Source organism: Nycticebus coucang, chromosome Y (assembly GCF_027406575.1).
Source record: "Nycticebus coucang isolate mNycCou1 chromosome Y, mNycCou1.pri, whole genome shotgun sequence".
Classification (NCBI taxonomy): Eukaryota; Metazoa; Chordata; class Mammalia; order Primates; family Lorisidae; genus Nycticebus; species Nycticebus coucang.
Genome location: NC_069805.1, coordinates 19,458,474 through 19,470,669, shown reverse-complemented (window position 1 = coordinate 19,470,669; position 12,196 = coordinate 19,458,474). Strand labels below are relative to the sequence as shown.

The window sequence follows — 12,196 nt, the reverse complement described above, 5'->3', positions numbered from 1 at the left end:
GGAAAATTTATTGAGGTAGATGCCTGCCTTTGAAAAACAGAGAGTGAGTGCTTCAGCACACTCAGAAACCATCTTAGGGAATTGGAAAAAGAAGATCAATCTAACCCTAAACCTTGCAAAAGAAAGGAAATAGCCAAAATTAAAACAGAGATTAATTAAATTGAAAACAAATCAATCATTCAGAAAATTAATGGGACAAAAAATTGGTGATTTGAAAAAGTAAATGAAATAGATACACTTTTGGTCATACTAACTAAAAACAGAAAAGTAGAAACTCTATTAATTTCAATCAGGAATACTAACAGGGAAATAATAGTGCCAGAGATTCAAGAGATTTTCTCTGAATAGTACAAGAAATTCTACACACAGAAATTTTAGTATGTAGAGGAAATGGATCAATACTTGGAATCACACCCTCTCCCTAATCTAATAAAAAATAAATAAATCTTCTGCATACACCAATTTCAAGTAATGAGATAAAAAAATTAAAAAAAAAAATTTCCAAAACAACAAAAATGCCCTGAAGCAGATGGCTTCATACGAGAATTCTATCAAACGTTCATGGAAGAGCCTATTCCCATATGGCAGAAATTTGTCCAAAAAATTGAGGAGGAAGGTATCTTCCCCAACATGTTCTATGAAGCAAACATCACTCTGATATAAAAACCAGGAAAATATCCAACTAGAAAATAAGAACTACAGACCAATTTTGCTAATGAATATAAATGCAAAAAATTGTCAATAAAATCTAGCCAATAGATTATAGCTTGTCATTAAAAACAGTCATACACAGCAATCAAGTCGGTTTCATCCCGGGATGCAAGGCTGGTTTAACATACACAGATCCATAATCCTAATTCACCATGTCAACAGAAGCAAAAACAGGACCATATGATCCTCTTAATAGATGCAAAAAAAAGCATTTGATAAAATTCAGTATCCATTTCGAATTAGAACTCTGAAGAACATAGGCGTTGTTGGCAAATTCCTTACACGTATTGAATTCATGTATGAGAAACCCACAGCTAATATACTAAATGGAGTTAAACTGAAAATTTTTCTCTGCATATCTGCAAGAAGACAAGGGTGTCCTCTATTACCACTGTTGTTCAACATAGTGCTGGAAGTTCTAGCCCATACAATCAGGCAAGAGAAGGAAATAAAGGGCATCCAAATGGGGGCAGAAGAATTGACACTCTTGCTCTCTGCTAATGATATGATCTTATACTTAGAGAACCCCAAAGACTAAACCACAGCACTCCCGGAAGCTATGGAAAAATACCGTAACTTCCCAGGATATAAAATCAATGTCAAGAAAACAGTAGCCTTTGTATATGCAAATAACAAGCAGGATGAGAATGTAATCAAGGGCACAATTGCCTTCTAGTAGCTCCAAATAAAATGAAATCCCTAGAAATATGCCACACAAAAGAGGTGAATAACTTCTGTCCACAAAACTATTAATCTCTAAGAAAGGAAATAGCAAGGGAGGCGCCTGTGGCTCAGTGAGTAGAGCGCCGGCCCCATATGCTGAGGGTGGCGGGTTCAAACCCAGCCCCGGCCAAACCGCAACAACAAAAAAAAAAAAAATAGCCGGGCGTTGTGGCGGGCGCCTGTAGTCCCAGCTGCTCGGGAGGCTGAGGCAAGAGAATCGCGTAAGCCCAAGAGTTAGAGGTTGCTGTGAGCCGTGTGACGCCACGGCACTCTACCGAGGGCGGTACAGTGAGACTCTGTCTCTACAAAAAAAAAAAAAAAGAAAGAAATTTAGGGCGGCGCCTGTGGCTCAGCGGGTAGGGCGCCGGTCCCGTATGCTGGAGGTGGCGGGTTCAAACCCAGCCCCTGCCAAATTAAAAAAAAAAAAAAAGAAAAAAAGAAAGGAAATAGCAGAAGATAGTAACAAATGGAAGAACATTCCAATTTCATGGCTGGGAAGAATTAAAATTGTTAAAATGTCTATACTTCCCCCAATCTACAGATTCAATGCCATCCCTTTTCAAATACCAACATCATACTTATACTTTCAAGACTTTTAAAAATTAATTCTTTGTTTTGTATGGAATCAGAAAAGACCTCATATAGCCACGGCAGTTCTTAGTAATTAAAACAAAGCTGGGGGTTGTCCTAGTGCCTATTGCTCAGCAGCTAGCGTGCCAGCAACATACACCAGAGCTGATTGATTCGAATCTAGTCCGGGTCTGCCAAACAACAATGACAACTACAAATTAAAAATAGCCAGGCATTGTGGTAGGTGCCTGCAATTCCAGCTACTTGCGGGGCTGGGGGAAAAGAATCACTTAAAATGAAGAGTTCGAAGTTGCTTATGTGCTGTGACTCAAGGCACTCTACCGAGGATGACATGGTGAGATTACGTCTCAAAAAAAAAAAAAAATCTGGAGGCATAAACCTGTGAGATTTTAAGCTGTGCTACAAAGCCATAGTGATTAATACAGCGTGGTATTGGCACACAAATAGAGACATGGAAAACTGGAACCACATATAAAACAAGGAAATGAAACTGAATTTTTACAGCCAAATAATCGTTGATAAACCAAAGACATACACTGAGGGAAAGAATTTCCATTCAATCACTGGTGCTGGGTAAACTGGACATCCACATGTAAAAGATTGAAACTGGACCTGCACCTTTGTCCACTCAATAAAATCGATTCAAGATGCATAAAAGACCTAAATAAATCTAAGTGACAAAACCATGAAAATTCTCAAAGAAAGTGTTGAGAAAACACTTGAAAGTATTGGCCCGGGAAAAAACTTTATAAGGAATACTCCCATGGCAATAGCAACAACAAAAATAAACAAATGGGACTTAATGAAACTGAAAAGTTTCTGTACTGCTAAAGACACAACAACCAAAGCAAATGGACAACCTACCCAGTGGTAAAAAATATTTGCATATTTTGAATAAGACCAAAGTTTGATAACTAGGATCTACAGAGAAATCAAATTAAGCAACATACATCACTGGGCAAGAGAGATGAATAGAACCTTCTCTAAAGAAGCCAGAAGTATGGCTAACAAACTTACCAAAAAAATGCTCATTGCCCCTAGTTATTAGAGAAATGCAAATCAAAAGCACCCTGAGATATCCCAGGGGTCCTCAAACTATGGCCCGTGGGCTACGTGAGGCGGAGTGATTTTATTTGTTCCCGTTGTCTCTTTTTTTTTTTACTTCAAAATAAGGTATGTGCAGTGTGCATAGGAATTTTTTCATAGTTATTTTTTTAAACTATACTCCAGCCTTTCAACAGGCTGATGGACAGTGAACTTGCCCCCTGTTTAAAAAGTTTGAGGATGCCTGTTTATAACCCGAGTGAGAAAGGCCGACATCAAAAAATCTCAAAATTGCAAATGCTGGCATGGAGGTGGAGAGAAGGGAACACGTTGTGCTTGAAGACTAGCACAAACTTTTTGGAGAAAAGTACAGAGAACTCTCAAAGAACTCAAACTAGGACTGTCATTTCATCCTGCAAACCCATTACTGTGCATCTACAAAGGAATTATTTGTGTTTTTTAGGCCTACAAAGAGAACATCTAAGAACAAGAACAAGGTATTATTAAAAAATCATCAAACATGTCATTATTTGAAAATATAAAGTTAAAGTAAAAACAGAGTCTTTTGCTATAAAGACATTTCCTTTAAAAACTGATTAAGGAACCATAGCCATAGGTAAAAGTGTCATCCTTTTAGCACACGTCAGTACTTTACAAAATATCTGTGGTTTTGCTCATATAAAAAATAAATATTTTTTTCATTCCTGAGATACTTTCCTAAGAAGAATATTTTCCAGCTCCATCCATGTAAACATAAAAGAGGTAAAGTGGTACAAATAATCAACACATTGAATCCCGAAATGGCATAAATGTGTTTATGATCTATGTACAAATGACTTATTAAAAAAGAAACAAAAGAAAAGAAAATGGATAACTACCACTTCTGTACATTTAGACTATGCTGTAAACATTTGAGGGACATTTTGAAGCACTGTTCTTTATTTTATAGGTGAAAAAACAAATACACACTATGGATGACCATGATGACTTAACCTGGTCATCTGAGGGAGCCTCAGAGGATTATGAGTTGCCTTCCGTTAATTATAAGAATTTGACATTTTTTGCTAAACAACATGGAAAGCACTATAAAGGTAGGACCATTGCATGAGTGTAAGACCTTTTTATGTGTCCTACAGTAGCATATGCATTGCTTAGCAATGCACCGTAAAGCACAGATGTATTATGGTAACATTAATCTCAGAAATGGGCTTTATGTTCATGTAGAATGAGAACTACAGTATGTTGTGAACTCAGTCAAAGAGTTCTGAGAATCCCACTGTACTTCTCTCAGTGTGAATGGCACCCCCATGTGTTGCTGACCCTACTTCTCTCTTACACTTTCCCAAGATCAGGTTGCCATTATCTCCCACTTGGAATGCTACGGTAACCTTAGAACTGTTTTCCTCACAACCCCATCTCCTGAGGCCATGCTCTACTCTGCAACCATTATATATATCATCAATCCTCTGTGAGTTGACTACTCAAGGGACTATAATGAACTGGTCAACACATGGAGATGGCCAACATAAGGAACTAGGCCTACTGTACAGATACGTATGTGTGGTGCATGTGTGTCAACTTGAGGTCAAATTGAGGTGGTCAGTGCAGGGAGGTGGTCAACTATGGAGGGCCTACTGTACTTTTAAAAATGAGGATCCCATCGTGTTAAAAATCCTTGTTGAAAATACATCTACCACTTCTCATTATTATAAGATTAGAGATCTCAACTCTAGCATTATCCTGCTAGAGTTGTGTCTGGCTGTTCTTTCTCTGTGTGTTTTGGCCATTGTCTTAGGTGTTTGTTCCTGCTTTCAGTGGCTTCAGAGAGGCGTAATTAGTATATGAAGAAATGTGCAATATCGTAAGTTTTGAAATATACAAGTGAACCCATGGCCATAATAAGAGAGTTAACATATTCATCACCCACAGCACTCTCCTCCTGGCGTTTTACATTCCCTTATTTTAGAACCTGCTAAATTACTTTCCATAGTATTCATAGTATTTGTACCATTTTCCATTCCTTACAGCAGTCCATGACAGTTCCATTCTCTCTACATCCTCACACTCAGTATATCATTGTTTTTAATTTTAGACATTCTGATGTGCATGCATTGTGCATACTATTTTGGTTTCAATACACAGCATCCTAATGACTCATAATGTTGAGCATCCTCCCATGTGCATATTTGCCATCTGTACATCTTCGATGAGCTGTCTTTGCAAATTTCTTGCCATTTAAAAAATTAAACTGTTCTTCTCTTTGTTGAGTTTTAAGAGTACTTTATATATTCTGGATACAGTTTCTTTACTAGCTTTGTTTTTTGCAAGGAATCTTTCCTGGTTTGCATTCCAAGGAATGTTTCCAAACGTTGCAAAAAAATGTTTCCCAGTGTTCATTTTTTAATAGTATTCCAATGAATTCTGTTTTATCTGTTTGTTTAATAATGGCTTTTGTTTTGTCCTATTTAAGAATGGTCTACCTAGTGCAAGGTCACAAATAATTTCTGCTATGCATCTAAAAGTTTTACAGTTTTTGTTGTTACATTTAAGCTTATAATCCTTCTTGAGTTCCTCTTTGTTCATGGTTTGAGGTATGGATTTCAGTTCAATTTGGGGATGTGGAAATCCAGTTTGTTCATATGCCAAAACAGCCATTGTTGCTCTGGTGCATTGACATTGCACCTTTGTTGAAAACAAGTTGTCTGTACACATGCTGGTCTGTTTCTGGATGTTCTATTGTGTTCCACTAATCTATAGGTGCTCCTCAAATATACAGCTATGTCCTGATAAAAACATCATAATTAAAAATCCATTTAATGCCCCCAATAAGTCCATCAAAAAGTTGAAAAATTCTAAGTCAAACCATCTTAAGTTTGGCTGCCATTATACAAGTTGAGCATCCCTATTCCAAAACTCTGAAATATGAAAGGCTCCTAAATCTGAATTTTTTTTAATTTTTTTATTTATTCCTTTTTTTGAGACAGAGTCTCACTATGTTGTGCTCAGTCGAGTGCCATAGCGTTACAACTCACAGCAACCTCAAACTCTTGTGCTTAAGCAATTCTCAGGTGCCTCAGCCTCCCAAGTAGCTGGGACTCCAAGCACCTGCCACAATGCCTGGCTATTTTTTGTTGCTGTTGTCACTGTTATTTACTTGACCTGGGCCAGGTTAGAACCTGCCACCCTCGGTGTATGTGGCTAGTGCCATAACCACTGTGCTATTGGCGCCAAGCTGTACATGTGAAACTTTTGGAGTGTCAACATAATACCACAAGTGGAAAATTCCATACCTGACCTCATGTACACAAACTTTGTTCATGCACAAAGTTATTCAAAAGCCTGTAGAAAATTATTCTCAGACTATTGCAAGATGTATATAAAACCTAGGTGTAATTTCATGTTTAGATTTAGGTTTCATCCCCAAGATGATCTCATTTTATGTATATGTATGTTTCAAGATCTGAAACACTTTTGCTCTCAAGCGTTTTGGATAAGGGACACTCAAGCTGTGCCTGTTTCATGTTGTTCTAGTTAATAAGGGTCCATACAGTTCCTAAAAGCACCCCTTCAATTTGGTTATATTTTTCAGGGTTATTTTGGTGCATAAATGTTAGAATAGCTTGTCAATTAAAAACAAGTTACTGGGTGGTGCTTGTGGCTCAGTGGGCAGGGCGCCAGCCCCATATACCGATGGTGGCGTGTTCAAACCCGGCCCCGGCCAAACTGCAAATGAAAAATAGCCAGTAGTTGTGGCACGTGCCTGTAGTCCCAGGTACTCAGGAGGCTGAAACAAGAGACTCACCTAAGGCCTGGAGTTGAAGGTTGCTGTGAGCCGTGACATAATAGTACTCTACCAAGGGCAACAATGTGAGACTCTGTCTCTACAAAAACGAACAAACAAACAAAAAACAACTTACTGGCCTACTAGGAATTAGGTTGTGCTTATGATGCTTCTATATGTTAATTTGGAGAAAATTGACTTCTTAACAATAATGAATTATTCCATTCCTGAATAAAGTGCATTACTTTATTTGTGAAGGTCATATTTCATTTTCTAAGCTAACATTTTGTGCTATGGAGTATATATGTCCTCCCTATTCTATTGCATTTATCTGTATTTTATGTTGTTATAAATGACATTTTAAACATTTTTGCTTTTATATTTTAATGCTAATTGTATTTGGACATACAGGTGATTTCTATATGTTGATTTTGTATCATCAACTTAACTCATTTATGACTTGTAGAACCTTCTTTGATAGATTCATTGAGATTTTCTAAATGGACTGTATGTTGTCAAAGCTTTGCTTTCTCAAACTACTTTCTTCATGGATGTGGAGAAAAGGGAACACTTCTGCACTGCTGTTGGGAATGCAAGCTAATACATTCTTTTTGGAACCAAAAGTAGACTTCGGGAACCAAAAGTAGACTTGCCATATGATCCTCCAATTCCTCTCCTATATCCAGATGACCAAACATCATTATACAACAAAGATATTTGCACCAGAATGTTTATTGCAACCAATCATAATTGCCCAATCATGGATGAAGCCTAACCGCCCATGAATGGATTAATAAACTGTGGTATATGTATACCATGGAATGTTATGCAGTCTTAAAAAAACATGGAGACTTTAGCTCTTTTATGTTTACATGGATGGAGCTGGAACATATTCTTCTTAGTAAAGTATCTCAAGAATGCAAGAAAAAGTATCCAATGTACTCAGTACTTTTGAGAAACCAATATGCAATCACCCCCACCTTCATATGAAAGATAATACACAACTATCACCCAGAATGAAGGAGGAAAGAGGAGAGTGAGGGGAGGGGAGGGGTCAGGTAATTTGGGGGGTTTTCAAGGGTACATGTCAAATCTATTAAGAGTAGAGCATAAATGTCTTAACACAATAAGTAAGTAAGTGAGGTGAAGGCTATAGTAAACAGTTTGATGTAAGCATTCCAAATTATATATAAAATCAGCACATTGTACCCCAGAAATGCATTAATGTAAACAGTTATGATTTAATAAAAAAAATTGAGAAATAAAAAAAGATAGTAAATATTTTAAACCTGTTGTAAAACAAACTCTGATGTAGCTCATCAATTCTGTCATTATCGTATGAGAGTTGTCATAGAGCAGTCAATACAGACATTAATGAACATCTGCGTTATCATAAAACAAAGCTAGCTCACAGGTTGGAGTTCACTCACCCTAGTATGTGATCATGGTTGTAAATAAAGATCACGTTTTACTTCTTCCTTCCAATTAGGATGCCTTTGATTCCTGTTTCTGGCTCACTGTACTGGCCAGAATCTTCAGTGCAATGCTGAATGACAGCACTGAAAGCAGTATTCCTGTGTTGTTCCTGGTCTTAGAGAGAAAGCATTCAGTTCTCCCCATGACATCTGTTAGCTGAAACTTTATCACAGGTGCTCCTTGTCATGCTGAAGAAGTTCCTTTATATTCTTAGTTTGCTGAGAGTGTTTTTAAATACAGAATGAGTATTAAATTTTTTCTCATGCCTCCGTCTACTGAGATGGTCCTATAATTCACTTTTGATTTGTAATATGGTGAATAACAGGGATTTTTGAATGTTAAATTAACCCTGTGTTCCTGGGATAAACCTCATTTGTTTATAAGGTATTATCCTTTTAATATATCTTTGAATTTTATTTGTTAACATTTAGTTTAGATTTTTTTAAAGACTTCATTTCTTTTAGAGCCATCTTATTTTATTTATTATTTCAGGTTAATATGAGGGTAGATGCCTAGTAATGGGATTGTGGGATCATCTAGAAGGTCTGATTTGAGTTCTTTGAGGATTCTCCATACTTCTTTCCAAAGAGGCTGCATTAGTTTTCACTCCCACCAAAAGTGTAAAAGCATTGATAATGAACTCCATTCTGAAAGACAGTCAACATAAACAGAGTTATGAGACACTGATACACGAAGGTTATGAAACCTTAATGAGGGGCTTGTACAGTACTACCAACGTAAGCACACGGTTGTGAGTTTGTAAACTTAATTGTCAGGCTTCATATGTCATTCTGTGACTTTCTTTTATTTGCTCAGTATTTGTGAGATCAATCCATGTTGACACAAGTATATTTGGTTTAATTTATTTTGATTTTTATAATATTCCATCACATAAATGCTGCAACATCAAACTCTTTGAAAGCTGTTATGATAGTCCTAATGGCTTTTGTATTACATAGGCATATCCACAGATATTTATTATGTTTTTTATTAATATTGAAAAAATTAAAATACAAAACCAGGGTTTATATATTTATTTATTTGACAAAAACATCCATCCTATATGGGGCACTGATATTTGATATCCAAAATATTTCCAAGAAACATTCACTTATTTCAGGTCCACATTGCCTTTATTTTCCAATATTTCCTTGTAATTCATCTTCTGCCATTCACTTGTGTTTTACTGAAATTCATCTTCCATATAGAATTTAGAGTGATTTACTTCGGTGAAAATGGGATAATTAATATCTCTTTGAAATATTAATATCCAAGCACATGAAATTTCATAGAAGGATTTCTGCTATCTCTTCCCTGTCTGCATTTTTTTCTGGCATCCCTGAGCTTCTAGAATGCTGGCTCACCAATCCCTCTACTGTAGACAAATACACATACATATGTTTTTTCAGGAATTTTTCTCTCTCGCTTTCTGCTTCCTCTCCTTCTCTCATCCTTTCCTGGCCCCTACACCCTTTAATTTGGCTCATCTAAATGTCAACTCAGACATGATCTCTGGAAAACTCATTTTTGACAGTTTTATTTATATTCCTTCCAGCTACAGCATCAATAATTATTGAGTAAAACAGATAAAGACTGTTCCAGAAGTTTTGAAATATTGTGCTCACAGTACAGGGGCAAAGGGTAGAGACATGGCAAGAAACGACTTACAGTTTAGGTAGGAACATTGCAGTAGAGATGACACTAGAGTACTAAGGCAGCCCTGAGGATGGAGATGCCTATTTATCTGGTGAAAAAGCAGGAATCAATGAAGGCTTCATGTAGCAGTCTAAGGCCTTAAAAGATGAAAATAAAATTGTTAGAATAGCAGAGGAAATCTTTTCATATGTAACAAACAGGATGTACACTGATGAAAATATAAAAAGTAACAGAAGTTTGTGAATTATTAATAAAACATGCACAGCATGCTGTTCAACGGTACTATTATGAAGTAGAGAACAATCCACAATGTTATTTTATATGTGTATTGTATATTTAAATTCTGTTTTCTTCTAACATTATATGTATATACATTAGGTGGATAAATATGTGAGTAAATCTGTGATATGTCTGTATTTGTTTAACCTAGTGACATCTAGTGCCCTTTGGGTGGTTTTGTGAAGTTTTGGATAATTAGAAGTATTTTTTCATCAAAGGTTTCTCAGAGATCACAAATATCTCAGTTTTGTGAATATTTTCTTTCATGATATCTAATGTGTTTGTTTTTTTTTTTTTTTTCTATCTGGTGTAGTCTGCCTCTCTGACATTACAATTTACACGTCTATCAGTACAGGTTTTTTTAATTTTTAATTTCTTCCATGTCTATACTTATCTTCTTAAGATTTACATAGGGATAGGGTTGCGTTACTTTAAAACAGCTTGGCCCTTTCTGCTGTTGCTTTTATAATTTGAGATAATACCCTACGCAAGAGGCAAGACCTATTTCATGATTATCTTATGCAGTCTGTGTTTTTCCATCCTTCATTATGAGAATGGACACTTCCTGGCACTATATGAGCACCAGGCTTGGTTTACCTTGATGTTGTTTAGATAATTTTTCTCTTAGTCTCAAATAATTCCTAGCACACATGCACAGTTGACTACTCTGATAAATACCTGAGAGGGGAATCTCCACACATCTCAGGATTCTTTCACTATACTGCTTTCTCCTCTTCAGTTGCTATCCTGTGATCACTGTCTGCTTTGGTCTTTTCAGACTCTCCTTACTCAACTACAATTAGGGGAGTCTGGTAGCGTGTAGGTCAGGCTTTTTCTCTTTTTTCATTTTTTTTCTCCAGGTGTGCTTTCCTGAAAACTCTGTTAAGACAGGGATCTGGGGCATTCCCAAGGCTTCTTTCTCTTGTTTTCTATTTTTCAAAGATCTTTGTCTTTGTTGCCTAAATTCTACTGTCTTAATAATAACTGTTTAATGTGTTTTGGCTGGGTTTTTTTTTGGGGGGGTAAGGAGGAAGATGGAAAATTAACACCTGTTCCTCTGTCTTGGCTAGAAGGAGATTGCAGTAGAACGTCAGCACATGCTATGGACTGGCCAGCATGCTTTTATTCTTGCTTTACTTTACTGCTTGCTTCTCATCCTTCATTTGTCAGTATGGCCATCTCTTCCTCAGAGAAATCTTCCCTGGGCCCAGTATAGATTAAATTCTCTTACATAACAGACTAATTTTCTTACAGAATCTATCTGAATTAATAATTGTCACTGTTTTGTCTTTTTTTTTTTTCACTTTACTTCAAGCTAAATAAGAGCAGAGGTCCTGTCTAGTCTGCAGAGCTCAGTATCACATGTCCGCCACTGTACCCACCGAGTTATATATGTATAATGTGTGAGTGAGTGACTGGGAGAATGTGAAGCCCTTTGTATATAAAAAGTGTTCCTGTATTCTCTTTCTTTTTTTTCATCCTGATACAGATTCTTTTAACCAATTGGAAATTCAAAACACAGCTCTTCCCTGTAAGAGCCATGCAGAACGTAATAAAAATTATTATAAAAAACTTACAGATAATATCAAAGCACTGGAAACTATGATTATTTTTCTAAAAATGAAGCTATCTAAAATGAAAGGAATAAACTTACAGTTATACCATCAAAGATGTGAATGGGAGCAAAAACTCCACTGTTTGAGGTATGAAATCCTAGCTTTAAAGAAACATTTGAACTATTTATTTAGAACTATTTATTTGAAATATTTATTTATTTATGTGTTGGAGAATTTTGACATTGCTGACATATCATCTGGTATTTAATAGGAGAGAAGTCATCTTAGTCTTCTGCGGTATAAAATTCTTGGAAATAATAAAGTAAGTTCTTAATTGTAATTACAATTACTGATAATTAAATGTATATTCTTTTAAATC

At 36.2% G+C, this 12,196-nt stretch overlaps 1 protein-coding gene across 1 annotated transcript in view; it reads left to right on the top strand.

Annotated features, from left to right (window-relative positions):
* The first annotated feature begins 3,536 nt into the window (after positions 1-3,536).
* Positions 3,537-12,196, top strand: part of LOC128579025 (ankyrin repeat domain-containing protein 26-like) — a 46,072-nt gene continuing 37,412 nt past the window's right edge. The window contains exons 1-3 of the mRNA XM_053581331.1: positions 3,537-3,566; positions 4,019-4,160; positions 11,751-11,964. Coding sequence (XP_053437306.1) covers positions 4,040-4,160; positions 11,751-11,964 — 335 coding nt within the window. The 5' untranslated portion in view covers positions 3,537-3,566; positions 4,019-4,039. The remainder of the gene's footprint in view (positions 3,567-4,018; positions 4,161-11,750; positions 11,965-12,196) is intronic.